At 42.2% G+C, this 22,269-nt stretch overlaps 1 protein-coding gene across 3 annotated transcripts; it reads left to right on the top strand.

Moving 5' to 3' along the window:
* Nucleotides 1-4,799: 4,799 nt before the first annotated feature.
* On the top strand, nucleotides 4,800-21,651 carry PPP1R8 (protein phosphatase 1 regulatory subunit 8). Of its 3 annotated transcripts, XM_084872284.1 has the most exons (7): nucleotides 4,800-4,928; nucleotides 6,739-6,799; nucleotides 11,360-11,513; nucleotides 12,898-13,118; nucleotides 14,898-15,042; nucleotides 17,891-17,955; nucleotides 20,221-21,651. In XM_084872284.1, exons 1-7 carry the CDS (start codon nucleotides 4,873-4,875, stop codon nucleotides 20,572-20,574), a joined length of 1,056 nt encoding a protein of 351 aa, XP_084728410.1. In that variant the 5' UTR covers nucleotides 4,800-4,872; the 3' UTR covers nucleotides 20,575-21,651. The 3 variants fall into 3 exon arrangements, with proteins under 3 accessions (XP_084728410.1, XP_084728412.1, XP_084728411.1); XM_084872285.1 differs by lacking the exons at nucleotides 4,800-4,928; nucleotides 6,739-6,799 and adding an exon at nucleotides 11,616-11,743 and having other exon boundaries at nucleotides 11,398-11,513; XM_084872286.1 differs by lacking the exons at nucleotides 4,800-4,928; nucleotides 6,739-6,799; nucleotides 12,898-13,118 and having other exon boundaries at nucleotides 11,379-11,513.
* Nucleotides 21,652-22,269: the final 618 nt, after the last annotated feature.

Raw genomic sequence — 22,269 nt, 5'->3', positions numbered from 1 at the left:
TTTTTGAAGAGATTAATTTAATTGACATTACTATACTCCAAGGAGTTTCTTTCCCACCTGCTTATATAGAAAGGGATTATTAGACCAAGCATGCTTTTGGAAAGCAAATAGGACTTGTTTGGAATGATTTGATCATTTTGTTGTTGTTCAGTTGTGATTCTGCATTCCTGGTGAATGATGATGTTGCTGTCAAAACACTGGCCTGCCCTTATTAGGGTCGCTGGGCATTTGATGGCAGGAAGATTTGAAAGGCTAGACTGAAAGTTGGTTTAAAATTTAGTCCTGTGAACCTAGTGATAAAGCAAAGAAAAGGTTCATTTTTGTAAATAATACTGGTTTGGAATAGTGATGTTAGACTTATTTTAATTTATGAACAAGAAATTAATCTCTCTATGCATAGTTTTAGACGAAAAATGTTTCAATAAAAGATTGTTGTCTTGTAATATAAATATTGTTCACTTCCCTTTTTAACAGGTTTAGAATAGTTAAAAGGAATGTAATTTATTTAGGCTCCCACATAATTTATATTAATTGGACCAACTATTTCAGTTCATCTTTTAGTGAATTAGAGGATTTGACCACGCTGGATATATTTATATTATTTTCTTCCAATCCCTTTAATGTTACTTTATCTTCTTTTACCAAGCTAATGTGAATGGTAGGGAAACAAGAGCCCAAATGCATTCTTGCACTATTCTACCCACTTAATACAAATAAACATTTAAAAAACTTTTGTAGTAAGTTTTTATGAGTTACACATCCTAATGTAGTAGATTTTAGGTAATGTGCCGTTCTTTAGAAAAATTGAGACCTGCAAGAAGAGTGGAAATCAGAGGAGGATTGGTTTGGGGTGGGATTGGTGTTGCTGCAATCCTTTCCTTGGAAAGCAGGATAGAGCTATTGGGATGTCACAGTGTCAGAGCGAATTCCTTGGTTCTATGATCACTGCCCCTTAAGCTCCAAATTACAGCTGGACTTGGATACATCATTTGTAACATTCAAGAAAAAGTCTTGATCTTGAAAAACTGTTTCACTCTGGTAAAATGAAACTGCCATAGTTCTGTTCTGTAATACTATATAATCCAGGGGTGGTGGTAATAGTGGCCATAGTTAGCAAATAGAATTGGAATGGCCTAGGATTCTTGGTCTAGAATTTGCATGGCCTGAAATTTGTAGCACTTACCAAGAGGTTCTGCTAGGGGTGTCGAACTCAATCAGAGAAGGGCCAAAATCTAAAATCCAGCCTAAATTGCGGGCCGAATGGTTTACTGAACAGTCATAAACTGACAATGTCATAAACTGACAGCGGAGTGCAGTGATGACAGCGCGGTGCGGTGCGGGCCACATTGCAAGGCCTGGCGGGCTGGATTTGGCCCGCGGGCCGTGTGTTTGACACATGTGTATGGTCCTAAAAGCCTATTTATTCATAGACGCCTTACTTATGTTTTATTCATCATTAAGGGCACCAGTCCCAGGTTCGATTCCAATCAAAGGCATGTGCCTTGGTTGCGGGCACATCCCCAGTAGGGGGTGCGCAAGAGGCAGCTGATCAATGATTCTCATCAATGTTTCTATCTCTCTTTCCTTCTCTCCTCCTCTCTGTAAAAAGTAAATAAAATACATATATTAAAAAATCAGAATTCTAAAGCAGAATTCTTTTTAAAAAATTGTAAAGGTGGTGATATTAGATGACAGTCTTCATTTTAAAATCTACTTACTTGGCAAAATAAAAGTAGACGTGTCTATAACTTTTTTTCCTGGTTCACCATGACATGATGTTTGAACAACTCATTTAGACTAGTCCCATCACTAGACAACTGAAGAAATTGAGGCTAGGAATGGCAGTCTACTACAAGAATTAAAAGGCTTAAAGAAGTGCTCTCTAATGTAAATGGTCATTTGTAGGGCAATTTTTGAACTCTTGCTTCCAGCAATTTACAATGCTAAACGTTAAATGTTTTACATTTTATATTTAATATCTCATAGCCACAAAATCAACTAAGAGCTATGTTTTCTTGTCCTCTTTGTATGGATTAGGAAAAGGAGGCACAGTAAGTAACCTGTGCATGGTCACACCGTTTAGGAGTGATAGAGCCAGGATTTGATCTCAGACTTCAATATCACATCGTCAGATCCTTTTTTTTTTTAATTAAATATATTTTATTGATTATGTACAGAGAGGAAGGGAGAGAGATAGAGAGTTAGAAACATCGATGAGAGAAAGTCATCGATCAGCTGCCTCTTGCACACCCCCTACTGGGGATATGCCCGCAACCAAGGTACATGCCCTTGACCGGAATCGAACCCAGGACCCTTCAGTCCCCAAGCCGACGCTCTATCCACTGAGCCAAACCGGTTTCGGCTCACATTGTCAGATTCTAGACATTGTCTCCAGGCATCACTGATACAAACTGTCCTACTCGTCACCTCTTTCATGAAGCTTTCTCTTAAAACCTAGAATAGTGGCAGTTTTTACCCAGTTTTTCATGGATGTCTCTTCTTTTATCAGTACCTTGTGAACTTTTTTTTCATTAACCACCCTGATAAATGAAGCCTCCTGATTTACACGCTTTGGGGTTGTTTTTTTTTGGTTTTTTTACTACACGCTTTGTTTTTAAGACAGTTTTCTAACATCAATATGCTAATGTCTTTAGATTCTAGTCTAAGGAAGTCTCAGTGTCTAATAAATTTATCTTTGTTGAGATATTAAAATCCAAAAGCAACTAGTCTATCAGTCTTCCCATTTCAGACGAGATCGGGTGCATTCAGGGTGGTATGGCCATAGACCAGTCTTCCCATTTCAAAAACTTAAGGGTCTAGATTGCTGCCCCCCAATTCACTGATCTATACTGACATCATTGGTGTCCAAACGAAGAACGTTGCTTTGTAAGGCCTAGGTAAGTATAAGGTGCCATTACATCACATGCTAGTGGAAAGCAGGGAATGTGACCAAGGAGAAAAGACTTATAAGGGTAAGAATATAGCTTTAGCTTTCTTGTGTGTATAGTCAGCAATAGAAGGGGTTAAATAATGGGCCACACACAAAAGCTGAGAAATTGAAAGGCATAGTTGACATAGTTGCTATTAGGTCACTCAAAGCTAGAGGTGGTTTCTACAGCACCTCATGCCTGAAAGGGGCATGGAACCTCAAAGGCCTGCACAATGTGTAGATAAAAATGAACAGTGTTGTTTTCTGTTACACTAAAAACACTTTTGAGACTAATTCTTCTTAGAAATTGTATCCTTGTGCTCAAAAGAAGAGTCAGCCAGGCTGGCATGGCCCAGTGGTTGAGCGTCGGCCTATGAACCTGGAGGTCACGGTTCTATGTCTAGTCAGGGTATATCCCAGTTGTGGGCTCAATTCCCAGTGTGGGGCATGCAGGCGGCAGCCAATCAATGATTCTCATCATTGATGTTTCTATTTCTCTCCCTCTCTCTTCTCTGAAATCAACAACAACAAAAAAAGTTTTGTGTTTTTTTTTAAAAGGAGTTAGCCTCTTTTCTTGAAACCAAGTTTATAATTTGTATTTCCCTCATCAGCCTAGTCTTTGGAATCAAGACAGGAAAGGAGGCTATACACAGGTCAGCAGATAAGTCATCTGATCAATTAACATCCTTGTTGGATAAATTTATTGTGCTTTTGAAAGCCAGAGGAAAGTGATTATCTACCTGCCTAAGAGTTGATAATTTCAAAATCCAAATTAATATTATGTTGCAATTAAAACTTGATTCCTGGAGATGTCATTAAGGACAAAATCTTTTGAACAGGCTGATGTTCAATTTAAAATCTAGAGGACCAGTAGCAAGGAAATCAAGAAAAGAAATACTGCACATTATTCAATTAGTTCCTTTAAAAAGAAAAAAAAACAACAGGTCAGATAACCAAAACTTTCTACAAAAGTGAAAAAGTGTTGGGCATCATTTGCATAATAATGGATCCACATCTAATTGTGAGACAGTGGCGGTGACAGAGCATGGCCTTTGGCATCATACAGATTTAGGTTTGAATCCCACTCGCCCCTCTTTCTAGGGTGAAGCTGGGCAACTCAATCTGTTTGAGCGTTCAGGGACCATACCTTCCTCAAGAGTGTTGTGAGGATTCAATGAGATGATCCATTTAATATATATTTGCCCAGAGAAGTAAGCACCCAACAAACACAGCGATCACAACTAGAGGACCTGCTGATGGTCTCTCTCAGCCAGCTGTTGGTCTAGGGCAGGCCTGGAATCCTAATGCTTCCTTTCACGATTTAGTCACCATAACCACAATTCCGAAGGGGCCACAACGATTTGGATGTCTGCGTCTGATTGGATCCTTCTTGGCCCAGCACGTCCGGACTTTTCTTAAGTAGACATGACGACCCCCTAAAGCAGATTCCCAGATAATGTACACAAGTCCACAGGGTTCAGATTCGGATTAGGAAGAGGAAGAGAGAATGCAATTGCAGAAGAGGGTCGTGAGAGAAACAGAATGAATGATTACTGTGACTTCTAAGCTCTGCGCTCTAACTCCTCTCTCCATTGGGGGTGCAAGCCTGTAGCCAGGATGGAGTCACAGGTTTGAGAGTCCGGCAGAGCGTTTGCAGGAGGACGGACGGAAGGCCGATACCCCGCTTACAAGCACCTTTTCTTCAGACACCTCCCAGCCCGGGAAAAGGCTAGTATTCGGAGACGCTGACAAACACCTCAAAACTACATCTGTTTCCACCGCCGCTAGAATCCCCCGTGCGTGCGTGCGTACGTGCGTGCGCGTGCGCGTGCTCGTGTGCGCGCGCGCGCACGGACAGGCTACTGGGACGCCGTTTCTCCCCGCGGAGTCTTCCAGTTTCCCGGCGTGCCTCGGGCCCGCCAAATGGGCGGGGGAGACGCAAGATGGCGGCAGCCACGAATTCCGGCTCCAGCCTCCCACTGTTCGACTGCCCTACTTGGTGAGTGGTGAGGAGACCGGGGCTGGAGTGATGTGGGCCGGCCTGGGCTGGCCGGGCGGCTCGTTTCTCCCAGCGGGCCGGACGGTGTAGACGGGGCTGACGGAGGGAGAACAGTTCGTCGGGCCGGGCAGCGTGTGGAGGAACTGGGAGCCCAGGCCCAGGCACTGAGGCACCCAGAGTTGGGGGCTCTGAGGCGCTCGCTTACGCGGCCCCTCCGGCCGCCAGCCGGGTTGCCTGGGCGTTTCGGGGCCGTGGCCCTGAACTTGCCTCAACTCCTGACTGGATCGGGTGCGCTGTGGAGCGCCGGACTGCCTGCCTCTGCTCTCTGTCCCGAACGCGCACGAGCTGGCTTCCCGGACCCAGCCCGACCTCAGAGCCCCGTCCCCTGTGGTGCCGCACCCCCGGCCCAGCACTCGTCTCCCCCGGACAGGGAGCCCCCGGAGGGCAGGGACGGCGCCGGCCAACCCCTGCATTCTCAGCGACCGGCGCTGGGGTGGTTGCAAGGAACCCCTTTTATCCTTTCTCAAGTTCGTGGGAATATTCTTGGAATGATTTAGCCTTTGAGTAGAGAGCAAGATGAATAATTATAAATTGCCTTGAGTTAGAGCTACTTCAGCAGTAACTCACAGGTACATTACTAATGTTATTCTTCTCTGCCTCCCGCTATGTGGAGGTCCACAAGGGCAAGGAGTCTGATGCATCCTTTATATTACCAGCTCCCAGGCCTTAGCCGGGCACATAGTAGGGGTAACATTGCTTTTCCTGTTTCCCAGACAAAAAAAAAAGGCTTTTTCCAATGCACTGTTTTCAGCAACCTGCCGTAGAGGAGTTGGGACAGGATTGTGAGATGACTGTGTTGCTGCTCTTCAAAGTAGACAGACAAGTACATTATTTTCATGCAAATATGCAGACGGACTCTAGCAAGGTTGTTCTTTTTTTTTTTTTTTTTTTTTCCAAGCTTCGAGGAGCAAACACAGGAAGCAAGTGAATGTGTGCCCGTTTTCTGAGTTCCTTCGCATTTTGTAGCACCCAGTTGCTTCAGTCTACAAATTTTATGTCCCTTTTGCTTCCCTGCTCAGTGATTCCAGATGTTGGGTCAGGATAGTAAACTTATAGTTAGAAGAGACATATCACCTACCATTTCTTCAGTCCTGTATGCACCAACTACTGTGTTAAGTGCTTTGGTATGTATCCCTCTTGAATGCTGTGGTTATAGAAATATAGAGAAAAGTGCCCTAAACAAGCCATTGTAGGTAGAAAGACCTGTTCAAGAGTAAGAAACATCTCTTGTATTTATTGGTACCTGGTTCATAGGCATGATATTGGATTGCCCTAACTCCCTAATTGTGTACCTCTGATTTGGTCTCAGAGTTCAGAGCTCTGTTTATTTTGTGATGAGGCTAATCTTGGATCAGCACAAAACACCAACGATGTACTCAACCTTTATATGTTATTTGCAGTAGTCACAAAGCTTAGATTCAAACTCAAAGAATCAGGCTACTCCAGCTATAGTACTTGCACTCTCTATGCTGCTTTCTTTCCGAGGTAGATGTTCAGTGTTAACATATAGGTTTCTTTGGTGCTGCTCCAAATACAAATCCATTAAAACCTGTTTTAGAGCAGTTGAATCACTGGGGAAGCAAGTGTCAAACTTAGAAAGGAGCTGTAATAACAGCGAAGTAGATGACATTTCTGCTTGAACATGAGCTAATTATAGGCCGGTAGGAGAGCTGCCGTGTTGAATGGGACAATAATTGTAAATGGTGTTATGAACTCATTCTGAAAATGCTTTTTCCTTCTTATTTTTCAGGGCAGGTAAACCCCCACCTGGATTACATCTGGATGTAGTCAAAGGAGACAAACTAATTGAGGTACAGAAATACATGTCTTTCCGTTTTCCCCCATCACATTAAGGAGTTTTGCCAGTGACTCACTTTTCCACCCCTTCTGCTGTGCTTTGTTTTCCGGTGCTACTTTCGTTCATCCTGATTTTTTTCTATTAAAAGTACATGGTGATATAACACATTCAAACCTCTTATCTCTCATAGCACTCAGGTTTGTTTTGTGTGTGTGTGTGTGTGTGTGTGTGGGTGGGTTTTTTTTGTGTGTTTTTTTGTTTGTTTGTTTGTTTTTTTACTTCTCTCACCTTCCAAATGAAGGATTTTAATAGATCATAGGCCTATGGGCTCTAATCAAACTGGAAGCACTTTAATATAGAAAATTCCCTCTCTCTGAGTACATGGAGTTGTGTGGAAGGTGCAAGATATGCAATCTATAATAATAAAAGCGTAATATGCTAATTTGACCAGACAGTCAAACAATGTTCCGGATGAAGCTGCCACAGCGTAGGCCAAGGCAGGGGCGGTTAGGGACGATCAGGCAGGTAGGTGAGTGGTTAGGGGCAATCAGGCAGGTAGGCAGGCAGGCAAGCAGTTAGGAGCCAGCGGTCCCAGATTGTGAGAGGGTGCAGGCCAGGTTGAGGGCCTTCCCCACCACCCCCTCCCATGCAGGAATTTCATGCACTGGGCCTTTAGTAATTGAAGAAGAAAGGGAGTGACATAGATTAAGTTTAGCTTTTAAGTTGCTTTTATGATATTCAGGCCTGAGCCCTTCAAGGAAGAGAACGGAATGGTGATGAAATTCATTCATTTACTCAAAACATTGAGTGCTTACTATGTTCTAGTCATGTGCTCTGCATAGGGACTACAGCAGTGGACAAAACAGGCGTGGTTCTGATCCTCAAAGAAATCTGGTGGGAAAGGCACTACATAAAAAATTATCTGAAATAAGTTCTATAAAGGAAAAGTTTAGTAGAATTCCAGATTTTCTACAAGTCCCTAGAATGAACACCACATAGAACTTGAAGATAACAAATTTTGATTACTAGGTATTAAGTTGTGTGAGATTTTATTTTATTTTTAACTTATGGCACCATTTATTTACCAAGAAATGGAGATTAAATACATTATGACTATGGAGCTGTGAGTCTCCAGGTCTTAGACCAATTTTATGTTTGCTTGCTCATATAGAATTTAAATTCAGGGTCCCACAAGTGCAGTTGTTTTTGTTTGGTGTGAATAGTAAAAACATCATTCCATGGTTGAAAAGCTGTCTGTGAACATCTCCTGAATGATGTTCTGTAAATATATTACTGTCACTTCAGGATGTTGTAGAGATACCCCAGTATTTTTCAAAGTATTAAAGCAGGAGTTGTGATGAATTTTTAAATTAACTCATCTTGCCCATACCCAATCAGTTTAGAGCCCCTTTGTCAGGGGTTCTTCTGACTTTTTATTTTTTACTAGAGACCCAGTGCACAAAATTTGTGCATGAGTTGAGTTCCTACTGGCTGCTGGCCAGGGCCTCCCTTCATTCCGTGCCACCCCCTGGTGGTCAGCACACATCATAGTCAGCCAGTCGGTCGAACTCCTGAGGGGACACTTTGTATATTAGGCTTTTATATGGAGAGATTTTATTTACTTGTTTTTAATTGATTTTATTGGGGTGACATTGATTAATAAAATTATATAGGTTTCAGGTGTACAATTACATAAAACATCATCAGTGTAGAGTTCTATTTTAAAAGTTAAAACACTTCAAGATTATTCAATGAAATAATTTTGCTAAATTGTCTGTAAAACCTATTTTATAGACTGTTTCACAGATATAAAATATTGTCGCCAAATAGCATGAAGCTTTGAAGACATAGAAATCTGTTTTGTTATCAGAATTTAATAAATCTTCAGTTTGCAACAAGAAGAAACAGGAGGCCAGGCCTTAATGATTATATCACATTCCTTTATGTTTTTAAAGTGCTGTTAGTTGTCAGACATTCCTCTGATACTGATTTCTATTAACTGATAATGTTCTCTGTCTTTCATTGCTCTTAGGGGTGCTGAGTTGCCATACAATTGCCAAGTTGCAGTCTTTAGACATCAGTGTGCTGTTTCTGAGAGGAACAGATTTCTGTGCTTCTTGTTAAAGTTTTAGGCAGCACTTGATACTAGCCGAGCTATCTGTGTCCTAGCCTTGTGACAGAGGCTGGTGATGTGCTGTGATAGCTGGGTTTAAGAAGTGCAATATTAAAACAAAAGCCGGGAGTCTTTTTAGCCCAGTGTGTAAAGACGCACTCTGAGTTATAACTCAGTGGCACAACTGGATAATGGTATCAGCCAGAGCTAGTCAAGAAATTGTGGCTTTGAAAGACCAAGACATTATTTTATTTTTTTATTTTTATTTTATTTTTTTAAATATATTTTATTGATATTTTACAGAGAGGAAGGGAGAGAGATAGAGAGCTAGAAACGTCGATGAGAGAGAAACATCGACCAGCTGCCTCTTGCACACCTCCTGCCGGGGATGTGCCCACAACCAAGGTACTTGCCCTTGACCGGAATCGAACCCGGGACCTTTCAGTCCGCAGACCGACGCTCTACCACTGAGCCAAACCGGTTTCGGCCAAGACATTATTTTATTTACTTGGACAGAGAAAGTACATTGTCTAGGAGTTAACAGATTTCCTTAATTCTGAGACATACTATTTTCCCACTACATTTTTATGTTTCTGTAATTGAGACGTCTTTAATAATGAATGTATATATTTAATTTGGAGGGCCTTTCACTCCCCCTCACCCTCTAAACACCTAGATCTCTGGTATGTCTCTGGTACCTTAGAAACATAGAAATTTGGTCAGTGGTATATTAGAACCCAAGATCTGGTGGTCTTATGTAGTACTGTTTCCTTGAGGTTAGCCAATGAGCCCTGTGGTTAGCAAATTTAAGTTTGTGAGGGCATAATCTGGGTGCATATAAATATGAATGAAAAATGCAGTAGATTCCACCTGCACAGATATTACTTAAAGAATAAGATGTTGAAACTTAAAAACTCTCAGTTTTAAAGCAGTGTCTTATATTTAACCCAAATCTTAAAATTTGAGTTTAGGCAGACCTGGGATGATCGTCTTACTGAGCTGTCAGGCTGTTCGGTCTTGCTGCTGCCTAGCAGTATAGTCTGGGTCTGGAACAAGCCTTGTCAGTAGCAGATGGTCACTGTGGACAGCGTTTCCCAGCTGTGACCCACATACCTAGACTAGCTTGAACTAATTTTGAACCTTAAGGCTAATGTTGAAAGAAACTGGGTAAGTGATTGTTTAAAGAAAAATTAAGGATGTGCCCTATAGTTGTTCATTCATTAAAAAGTTCCTTGGCATATAGTGCATTTTCTGATGCAGGTAGAGTGGAAAAAATATATAATATGGTTAAAAGAGCTTAGACTCTGAAGTCAAACAGATTTCTGCCTCTCTGAATTTCTAATTTAGTTTTTAAATATCTTGCTGTGTGAACTTGAATGTGTTAATTTCTTTATGCCTTAGTTTTGTCATTTATAAAAATAGGAATAATAGTATGTGCCTACCACATAGAGTGGTTGTGAGGGTGAAATGACAGCATAAAATACATACCATGGTGTGTGGCACATAAATACCCACCGGCTGTTCCTGTTATCAGTGCATGAGGTATATTTCTGATCTTGTAAGGGGAACACTAAAGCATAAGGGAGAATAGTAACCTTCAGTGAGTTCAGTGACATAGCCAGGAATGAAATATAAACCTCTTGATTCCTAGCCTGGAACCATACTAACTTGACTGTGCTTCTCTGCTCAGCATTGTGCTGTCTTCTCTCAGGGATTTTAGAAGGAGTGTGGTGTGAAATGTGAACTAGAGCTTAATGAAACCTTGAAAGGGTTATTCTTTAAAATGGTCAAATTGTAGACTTTTAAAACTGGTAAAAGTGCTAGAAAAAATTTATCTAGAGTCCTTTGTCTTTGACAGCTCAGTTTACAACCAGGCTGTGTCAGGGTTTACTAACCCATATTAAAAGAAAAATAAGGTCAGTGTTGTAAGTTTCTTATAAAGCTAAATTCAGCTCAGAGTATTTCAAAAGTACGTTGGGGCTATGATAGCATGATTCGAATATAAATAGGTATTTATAACCTCTTTCTTTCCTTATCATTTGATAGTCTTCCTTTGGTTATATGTTTCTGAAAAGCAGTCATTACTTTATAAACATGCTTTGTGTTTTTATTTCTTGCTTGACCTAAAATTACTGTCCGTTGAATCTTAAATTTCCAATGGACAGAAGACAACCCTTTTTGCAGGTCACTTTTACGTAATAGAATTAGTAAGAAAACTTCTTTTCATATCAGCACCAAACATTTTCATATGACCACTACATTTGGGGATGTTGTCATCTATCCCTCAACATATTAGTAAGTTATTCTGAGCTCTTTATCTTAAAGAATAATAGGAAGTAAATTTTTTTCACTGTGGCAAGGAATTTTTCTATTCAAGATCCTCTACTTATTTGATTAGAAGAATTTTTGTTTAACCCTGTTGAGACTATTTAAGTAACATTTAATTTAATGTTTATTTAGAAACTGATTATTGATGAGAAGAAATATTACTTATTTGGGAGAAACCCTGATCTGTGTGACTTTACCATTGACCATCAGTCTTGCTCTCGGGTCCATGCTGCCTTGGTCTACCACAAGCATCTGAAGAGAGTTTTTCTAATAGATCTCAACAGCAGTAAGTAACTCACATCCCATTCTGTCTTACATTTCTTTTGGGCAATGTGAAAGTTCTCTTTAAGTTCTTCAGTTTCAAAATTGTGTTTTATTATTCATCAAGGAAGAAGTTTACATTTGATTTTTAAATCAACTCTTCTCGATTCCTGTGATACCGCCTATTTTCCTGAATAATTGATGACTGGAGAGAGAAGAGGGTTTTGGGGAGGACTGTCCTGGAGGAGGCACTAGGTATATATATAGAGAACAACTTCAACAAAAACACTCAGGAGCTAGGGATTATGGGTATCTAAGTGTTTACAGGACCATGATAAATTGTGGTCCAATTTAGGCAGAAGCTGTGGTTAGCTCCATTAATATAATAGAGTAGTGGTGCAAGACAGTAACAACAATACTTGGTTTGAGCAATATTTAATTTTTTTTAAAAGGTTCTTTATCCCAGTTACATTCTGTTTTGACTAACTAATAATATAAATTTTAATTTCGTGAATATATTCAACTAATAAGATTTTTAACTTTGTGCTCACTTTGGCAGCACATGTATTAAAATTAGAACGATACAGAGATTATCATGGCCCCTGCGCAAGGATGACATGCAAATTCGTGAAGCGTTCCATATTTAAAAAAATAAAAAAAGATATTCAACTTTGCCAAAGATAATCCCAGAAATACAGTTGAGACCTACCTACATGGAGCCTTGAAGTTTTTCACTTCTTCCCTATATAAATACAGTGTAAAATTAAAGGATCCTGCTTCCTGGGCTCCTTCCCCACTTTTCCAACACATACCCAACCCTAGTCTGCAGATATAATGGTTTTGGAAAGCCTTGTCTCACAAGTACTTACTTGCAAATTTATCTCATCTTTTCTGTCCATTTTATAATGTAGAAAAATATTCAGACTCAGCAGTAAGATTTTGGCTTGCCTTGGTATTGATAATGCACCTGTTTCAGCCAACCTCCTTTCCTGTTCTGGGGAAAACCCAAGCATAACTGCCACGAGGGCCTGTATTCCTTAGACTTGGGGCTGGAGAGGTCAGACCACAGCGAGGCCTGGCTCCTGCCTTGGGTGGCATGGTTATTGCTGGGTTGGAGCCATTCCTGCTGGACCCAGAATGGAGCCAAGCCTGTCTGGCAGCAGAGAGCAAGCAGTGGTATTTGTTATCTGGGTTAACAGCAGGTCTGAAGATGAGTAAGAATTCCACTGAAGAGATTCAAGACCTAGTGAAGGAGTTTTCCTTTTCATTGTGACCCATGACAAGGGATGCAAAGTGGACTCAGTGTCATTTTTATTTTAAAAAGCAGAACTGATAATGCTGGGAGGAGCTGCTCTCCTACAACTCAGGTTGGTTTTTTTCTCTTACATTTTTGATTTGGTTATTCCCAGCACACGGCACTTTCTTGGGTCACATTCGGTTGGAACCTCACAAGCCTCAGCAAATTCCCATCGATTCCACAGTCTCATTTGGCGCATCCACAAGGGCATACACTCTACGTGAGAAGCCTCAGACATTGCCATCGGCTGTGAAAGGAGATGAGAAGATGGGTGGAGAGGATGATGAACTCAAGGGCTTACTGGGGCTTCCAGAGGAGGAAACCGAACTTGATGTAATTCCACGTCTCTGTCATTATTTTGTCTTTTGGGACTCTAGTTTTTCCATTATGTAGCTGTCTGTGTAGCTTGAAATGCCAAAGACTTAGCAGGAGGTTTTCTTGAGCCCAGTGATGGGCCTTTGCCACTTTGTCAGTTATGAGGTGGTCAACTGTGACACACTGTGGAGAGTTACATTGTGCGATTTGGTTATGTATGACCAGGGGTAACAAGGAAACTGGTCTCTTGCCAATACACCCTCATGGTTGTCTATGCACCTTCACTGGATGTTAGAAGCCAAGGCTGGGAGTTAAAAGTTTTCTAGAGCTGCACTATCAAATGTGGTAGCTATTAACCACATTTCAAATACTCAGCAGTCGCATGTGGCTAGTGACTTCCATGTTGAATGGCACAAAAAGAGAACATTGTCATGATTCAGAAAGTTCGATTGGACAGCACTGACTTGGGCTGAAGCTTTCATTCATTTACATTGCTTTCTTGATGTTGTCCAAATAGCCCAGGGATCCTCTGAATAGAGCTATACTGGTTTTGTTCTTATGGCTGCCCTGAAGGCTATGAATTTTACAATATTTTATTTAAGTGCTAAAATTTTCCTTTTTTGGAGGCTGGCCCCAATATGTGATGTGGCTGTCAGCCTTTACATGTCAGTCACTGCACTGGTGTGACTGGTCTATTTAGGTAGACCATATGTAAGCATGTCCTTAGCCACCCACGTGCACTTCCTATTCTAGTTACACTAAGGCAGTGTCCCAGCCAGCACCAGGGAAACCTTAAAATGTAGAAGTTATTTTGTTCTAAAAAGGTAGCCTCATAGCCAGAGGCCTTGATGGTGGTCACTCTTACCCATTTCTCCTCCAGACTTCCTTGCTTTCCTTTATTTTAAATTTGTATGTGAGGTCCTCTCTGGGTCTTTATTCTCAAGATATTTTGAATATCTTAAACTGCATTGCAGATTGGAATAAGTCCAGAGGATTGGGAAGAGGCAGGCAGCAGTGCTGAGGCCAAGTTAATCATTGAGATGGATGGATGGTTATGAATAGAAATGGGACCGTACCCAGGAATGGGGAGTGACAAAATATTAATGCCAAGTGTAAAGTGCACTGACAATGTCCTTGTGAGTTCTCAAAGAGAGTTGCTGGGAAGAAAGCTGCCAATCATCCTTTCTCATCACTGTTTTATTACTTTAAAAGAATTATTGGAGTTCCTTCCAGATACATTCTTTTAATTCTCGGCATAAAGACATGATAACCTTTCTTAAAAACAAGCAAATCTCATCTGGCCAGTGTTGCTCAGTAGTTGAGCATCAACCTATGATCCAGGAGGTCACAGATCCATTCCTGGTCAGGGCACATGCCTAGGTTGCAGGCTTGATCCCTAGTGTGGAGCATGCTGGAGGCAGCCAATCAATGATTCTCTCTCATCATGTTCTCTCTCTCTCTCTCCCTTTCCCTTCCTCTTTGAAGTCAATAAAAAAACAACAAAACCTCAACTCAAAGATGTTTGTACAGATGACCTGTTCTCAGCTCAAGGCACTCACCTCCTTTTGCATATCACTGCCCCACTAGTCAAAGGGGGCACATTCTGTCAAAGGTGATTTATAAATATTAGCAATCTGGGGATAGTAATGAGTTCTTTCTGAATACAGAGGAGAATCTTGTCTGCCTGGGGAAGTCAAGGTTAGCCCCTAATGCCTTTCTGCCCTTCATTTAGTAAGATATTCTGCTTCAAATGTTGTGTGTACTGACTTGTCTTTTCCTGTGTGAACCCTGGCCTAGAACCTGACAGAGTTCAACACTGCCCACAACAAGCGGATTTCCACCCTCACCATTGAGGAGGGGAATCTGGATATTCAGAGACCAAAGAGGAAGAGGAAGAATTCACGGGTGACTTTCAGTGAGGATGATGAGATCATCAACCCAGGTGAGGTGTCTTTCCAGTTTCTTCTGATGAAAAGCTGTGGTCACAGAGAGTAGTGTACACAGCCTATAGGTCAGATGTAATGTTTCCAAGGTTTAGGATAATAGGTGCTATGTTAAGGAGAGATAGTTTTTACAGTTCATTGGTGGAGTACTCTCAACAACTCAGGGATTATCCATTTGCTCTGTGGAAGAAATAGCTAACAAGAGGGTCCATTTAATTCAGTATACAGAGCAAGGCTGTAATTCTCTGCTGATCCAGAATGTCTGTGTCATAGTTGAGGTTTAAGTTAAGCATAAGTGTTTTCTGTCTTGACCTCAAAGCAGAGTGTTATTGTCTTTATGGGGTTCTGTGTATGAGTAGTAACTCATACATTGGAGAACCTTTTGCTGCTACTATTACTAACTGCATTGAAGACTTGCCTCTCTAGAAGGAAGTAATTTATAGTTTGTATGAAATGTCAGTAAGATAAGAGCATTGTATTATGGGAAGGCCACTAACTACCAATTTGTTCCACCATTCAATATTTATTTATTGGGCCGAAACCGGTTTGGCTCAGTGGATAGAGCGTCGGCCTGCGGACTGAAAGGTCCTGGGTTCGATTCCTGTCAAGGGCATGTACCTTGGTTGTGGGCACATCCCCAGTAGGGGGTGTGCAAGAGGCAGCTAATCGATGTTTCTCTCTCATCGATGTTTCTAACTCTCTATCCCTCTCCCTTCCTCTCTGTAAAAAAAAAAAAATCAATAAAATATATATTTTTTAAAAACAACATTTATTTATTGGACCTATGTTCAAAATTCATTTATTGGACCTATGTTGTACCTTAAGTACTCTGGTAGATAGATGATGTAGAGCTGTGAGGTACAGTTACACAGTGAAAATGGAATTGGGATTAAAAAGAAAACTTGGCCCAAACCGGTTTGGCTCAGTGGTAGAGCGTCGGTCTGTGGACTGAAAGGTCCCAGGTTCGATTCTGGTCAAGGGCATGTACATTAGTTGCGGGCACATCCCTGGTAGGGGGTGTGCAAGAGGCAGCTGGTCGATGTTTCTCTCTCATCGACGTTTCTAGCTCTCTATCTCTCTCCCTTCCTCTCTGTAAGAAATCAATAAAATATATTAAAAAAAAAAAAAAAAGGATTTCTCTGAAAGAGATTGAGGCATTCATTCTAGTGACAAGTTTACTTTCTGATGGTGTGTGAAGTGGAAAGGATTACTCCTAAAAGTATTGAATGCCCGAGGGAAATGTTTAGTCACGAGCTTTATGACCAATCTAGGAAACTTATTTCTGGGCCTGGAACCTTTTGAGTAAGTTTCCAGAGGTTGGGCCTAAAAATTTGCAGCTTCAAACAAGCTATTATTGTATAGATGAACAGTCAGTAACAGGAATTACTGGACTAAACATTAAGCCTTTATCAGGACTCAGTGTCTGATCTGCTTTGTTTTTCTTCTGGAAAATAATTGCGCCAGAGTTTTATTAAGGTGCTGTATTCAGGCAGAATATAGCATAAAGGTTAAGCGTATGGGCTCTGAAATCAGAGGGCCTGGGTTTGAAATCCACCTCTCCTCTCAGTAATTATATGACCTTGGCCAAGTGACTTAAAAAACTACTGGCCTCAATGCAAACATGTCCCGTACCTGCTCTTATCTCTTTCTTCCTGTAGAGTGAATGAAGCTAGAAATGTGTAAGGCATAATAACCTGTAAGCTGTGAAGAGGGAGCTCTCTTCCACTCTGCCTGGATGAGGGCTTCAGATCCTCTAGTGAAAATCCGTGTGTGAGTGTGTGTGTGTGTGTGTGAGTGTGTGTGTGTAAAATTACTCCTCCTCACGGGGGATATTTTTCCCATTGATTTCTAGAGAGAGTAGAGGGAGGGAGGGAAGGAGAAAGAGAGAGAGAGAGAAACATTGATGTGATTCAGACACATTGATTGATAGCCTCCCGCATGCACCATGACCAGGCCTGGGATGGAACCTGCAACCCAAATCTGTGCCCAGGATGGGGAATCAAACCCATGACCCTTCAGTAGGCAGACCGATACTCTAACTACTGAGCATACTGGCAGTAAAAGTCTTGATTTTATACAGTTCAGGTCAAAAGGCCAAGTAAAGTTGGAAGCCCTGGATCTGAATCCTAATTCTATTTGCTAATGTGTGGGCATTACCAAGATAGGTGGTGTGTGACCTCTTGACATGTCATTATTTTATCACTATCATGGGATCGCTGCTATGTACTCTGCTTTCTCCCTCCAAAGAGGGAAGTGTATGGAATGAGAAAGAACTTGGGGAAGGCAGCACAGCACAGTGGTCCAGTCCTGTTCTGGCTACTTGGACTAAATCCTATCTCCTCCACTCTTCCATAGGGGACTAGGCCCATCACTTTACTCCTCTTAGCCTGAGGTGTCTTCTTGGCTATTAAATGTTTACTGTAGCCCTAGGTGGTTTGATTCAGTGGATAGAGCATTGGCCTGGGGACTGAAGGGTTCCAGGTTCGATTCCAGTCAAGGGCAGATGTCCAGGTTGTGGTCTCAGATCCCCAGCATAGAGTATGTAGGATGCAGCCAATCAATTATTCTCTATCATCATTGATGTTTCTATCTCTCCCCCTCTCCCTTCCTGTCTGAAATAAAAATAAAAATATTAAAAAATGTTTTTAAAAAAAGTTGATTCTAGTTGTGCTCACCTCATAGGCTTGTGAGGATTTAAAACAGTGCCCGCACATAGAAACACTTGACATGTTAGCTGTATTTTATTGTTTTAATACGTGTTATGACTGCTTTGTTTGTAGTGAGCCCTGGTCCATTAACCCTCCCCGTGGAATGCCCCACTAATCCTTCCCTCATGTCTTTCTGCAGAGGACGTGGATCCCTCAGTTGGACGTTTCCGGAACATGGTACAGACTGCAGTGGTCCCAGTGAAGGTAGGAAGCACATTTGAAATGCCATTTCATATAGTCTGGTTTAAAAATCCACTCCTTTATAAATAGGTTAGGTGTACTTAATTTTCTTTTTTTAATATATTTTATTGATTTCTTACAGAGAGGAAGGGAGAGAGACAGAGAGCTAGAAACATCGATGAGAGAGAAACATCGACCAGCTGCCTCTTGCACACCCCCTACCGGGGATGTGCCTGCAACCAAGGTACATGCCCTTGACCGGAATCAAACTCGGGACCCTTCAGTCCGCAGACCGACGCTCTACCACTGAGCCAAACTGGTTTTGGCGGGTGTACTTAATTTTAAAACACATTCTTTGCTCCTCTCCCATTTTTTTACCCTGTGGTCATACTTTTACTCCATCTATGTCTCGAGGATTCTGGAGCCCATAGTAGGGCTGCAGGGGACCAGCCAGCTTGATGCTGTGTGAAAATTATGGTGCAATATAAATTTACCTCCCGCAGGCTGCAGAGAGGCCCACCTTTCCTTAGCCTTTCCCTTTCACTCAGAGTAGCTATTAGGCAGGAAAGAGGCATTGTTGTATTTCTGCATGGCACTGCTGCCTTTTGCTGTGCCTGGGAGTGGCACAGATAGGAAAGCCAGCCCAAACCTGATGAGGTTTATAAAGACCAGGTATGTTGGAGAACTAAGAGATGGAAGTTACAGAGATGTTCTGATTGCTAAACATGTGGAGGAACTACCTGACAGCTAGGAATAAATAGTCCTTTAAGTACTGGGATCCCTGTAAATAGAGGTATTAAAAAAGTAATTGGGCCGAAACCGGTTTGGCTCAGTGGTAGAGCGTCGGTCTGCGGACTGAAAGGTCCCGGGTTCGATTCCGGTCAGGGGCATGTATGTTGGTTGCAGGCACATCCCCGGTAGGGGGTGTGCAAGAGGCAGCTGGTCGATGTTTCTCTCTCATCGACGTTTCTAGCTCTCTCCCTTCCTCTCTGTGAAAAATCAGTAAAAATATTATATTAAATTAAAAAAAAAAAGTAATTGGGCCCTAGCTGGTCTGGCTCAGTGGATAGAGGGTCGGCCTGCAGACTGAAGGGTCCCAGGTTCAATTCCAGTTGAGGGCACATGCCCAGATTGCAGGCTTGATCCCGAGTAGGGGGGATGCAGGAGGCAGCTGGTCAATGATTCTCTCATCATTGATGATTTTCTCTCTCTCTCTTCCTCTCCCTTCCTCTCTAAAATCAATAAAAATATATTTTTTTTAAAAGTAATTGGAAAATGCTGGTCAGAGATGCTATAGAGATTTTGTTTGTTTTCAGTGCACAAAAATCTATTATATTTTTATGTACTTGCAATGAACAGAGTTTTATTTTTTTAAAGTCTTAGAACATATTAGACTAGAGTGTATGTCAAATTCCAGGTTAGTCTTTGTTTAATTCAAAAGGAGTAGAGAAAGTGAGAGGAATCTTTCATGAACTTTCTTTAGTCTCTTGTGAAAAAGTACAGGGTGGAATTTTTCTGTGCAACTCCATAGTGCTCATGTCACATTTCCCCTTGAGCTCTTTTCTCTCTTTTTGGAATGTTCTGTTGTCATTAAAGTACAAAGCCAGAAGATATTTTTACTTTTATATCAGATTTATTATGATATAATTACATACAGTAAAATGCACACATGGTAAGTGTACAGTTTGAGTTTTGACAAATGTATTCCGCTGGGTTATCACCATTATAATCAACATACAGAAGATTTCCATCACCGAGAAAAGTCCTTTATGTCCCTCTGCTGCAGTTCCCTTCCACTCCCAGCCCCAGGCACCAGTAAACTTCTCTCATTCACTACACATTTGTTTTGCTCTGAGATTACTGTTTAGAAAATTGGTGCCCAACATGAAGATAAATACTAACTTCTGATCCCTCACCCCCTCCAAATTTAAATACCTACCACCACCCATTATCACCTATTTTCTAAAAGGGCATTTTAACACCAAAAAAGAGAAAGAGAGATATGACAAGCTAAGGATAGTCACTTAAACTGGATGAGGTTTACTTTATAAAACATACACTATCCTCATTTTTCTCATTGTGGCTTAGGTTGGTAAGTACTTTATGTGGACCCATCACATTAGAGGACCATTATAAAATCTCTTTAGTCACTGAGATTTCAGGACTGGGAAATAAACAAAATAAGGAGGTTCAGGCGCCTTCCCAGAATGTTAGGGCTAGAAGAGAAAAGGCTAATCAGCACCACCCTGTGCCTCACCTCTTGTCTGCTCTGTTCCCTGTAAACCACAGAAGAAGCGGATGGAAGGCCCTGGCTCCCTGGGCCTGGAGGAATTGGGGAGCAGGCGGATGCAGAACTTTGCCTTCAGTGGGGGACTCTACGGGGGCCTGCCACCCACACACAACGAGGCCGGCTCCCAGCCCCATGGCATCCATGGGACAGCACTCATTGGCGGTTTGCCCATGCCCTACCCGAACCTCGCCCCCGATGTGGACTTGACTCCTGTTGTGCCATCAGCAGTGAACATGAATCCTACACCAAACCCTACAGTCTACATCCCTGAAGCGGTAAACGAACCCAAGAAGAAGAAATACGCAAAAGAAGCGTGGCCGGGCAAGAAGCCGACGCCCTCCTTACTGATCTGATATTTTTGTCGTGGAAAGGGGTGGGCGGGCGGGGATTGGGTGGAAGGGTGATGGGGGAGCTGATGAACTTGGGAGAAATTTTTCCATGTGTGCAGTATCGTCTTTCAGAATGTCTCCTGGGGTCCTAAACATCTAATACCAAAACGGGGTGGGGTTGGAATATCCCGTCAAGACTGCTCTTCAGGACACTTCCAGTGTAGGAGAACGTTGTATACATCATTTTAAGTTGGTGCCCTGGAGCCTCCCAGGTCTCCATGACCTCCTTTTTCTTTCTTCCTTCTTTCCAGGGTTATTTTTATTTTAAGTCATGTACCCTGTGGAGAGACTCAAGGCCCAAAGAGTCGGATTTAGAACTGGGGAGGTGACCGTGGCATCACCAGCCTTAGGGTCCAACAGCATAATTTATATTTACTCTCCCTGTGGGTTCCACACAGCAGAGGGCTGCCCTGGACCTGAGGCCGATAAAAAGGGTTAAAATCCTTCAGTGAAGCTAGAGCTCAAAAATGTGTTGCTGGGCCAGTGGTTTTGAGGTCCAGTAGTTTGGCTTTTCTCTTTTGTCCTTTCAGCTGGAATGAGAATATTTTGATTGATCGTGGTCTGTGACCAGTGAACGCCATAGACACAGGTTGATAGTTTTAAACTTATTACTTTGTTTGAAATTTACCTGTTTTTCTTTTCAAACCTGAGTACTCTCTACTCGCTGAAGTTTCTCATTTGATTCCAGAGTACTGTACTCTCCAAGGCTTTCCTTTTCAGGTGTGTTACGAAGGCAATTTTTAAAGCATTTGACCAGTTAGAACAGCTCCAATTAGGAAAAGATTTTACTTTCAATAACTGGTGCCTCTGAGGAGACACTTTAGATGCTGGTTTGGAGGCGCTTCCCCCCCGTGAGAGCTCTTGTTACCCGAAGCTCTAAGATGAGACCGGGCTAATGGACATAGGAGACGAAGGTAGGAAACATCGATAAGAGCTTTGTATAGAGATTTGTACATTTGTGTAATAGGCCTTTTCACGCTTTCTGTGTAGCTTTTTACCTGTAACCTTTATTACATTGTAAATTAAACGTAACTTTTGGCATTCCGGCGCAGCTGTGATTCCGTCACCATCACCGATCCCACTGACGTTCGGAAATGCTGCCGAAGGTGTGCTGCCGGGTTTGGGAGGTGCCCTGTCCCCATTTTATTTCCACAAATGAGAACCCCCCCAATGAAGGCAGAAACTCTGATTGGAGATTCTGGCCCCCAGAGTGGAGCCTCGCGGAGCCACGTGGGTTGAGAGATGCCGGCCAGCCATCAGGAGGCAGAACCAGAGAGGTGACAGGAGACTGGGCTTGGGGCCATGACCTGGAGTGGGCATGGTTTAAACGGGTCATCTGCCCTCTGGCTACAGTGGCAGCTCGGGCACTAAAGTTGAGTAGGTTCAGAAGGGGTTTCAGCCAGAGCTGGAGTGGAATGGATGTGTCTTGCGTACAGGAGCCTCTGTCAGGAAGTGCACTTGGTGGGTGGTGAGAATTATGTAGGTGGCTTTGTGATGCGGATGCACCTTGGGTCCACGGGTCCACAGTGGACTGGCAGCAGCAGCAGCAGCCTGTTAAAATGCCCACGACCGAAGCCGGTTTGGCTCAGTGGTAGAGCGTCGGTCTGCAGACTGGAAGGTCCCAGGTTTGATTCCGGTCAAGGGCATGTACATTGGTTG

Source organism: Pipistrellus hanaki (assembly GCF_964339955.1).
Source record: "Pipistrellus hanaki genome assembly, chromosome: 2".
In the NCBI taxonomy this organism is placed as follows: Eukaryota; Metazoa; Chordata; class Mammalia; order Chiroptera; family Vespertilionidae; genus Pipistrellus; species Pipistrellus hanaki.
This window is presented reverse-complemented; position numbering and strand designations above follow the sequence as displayed.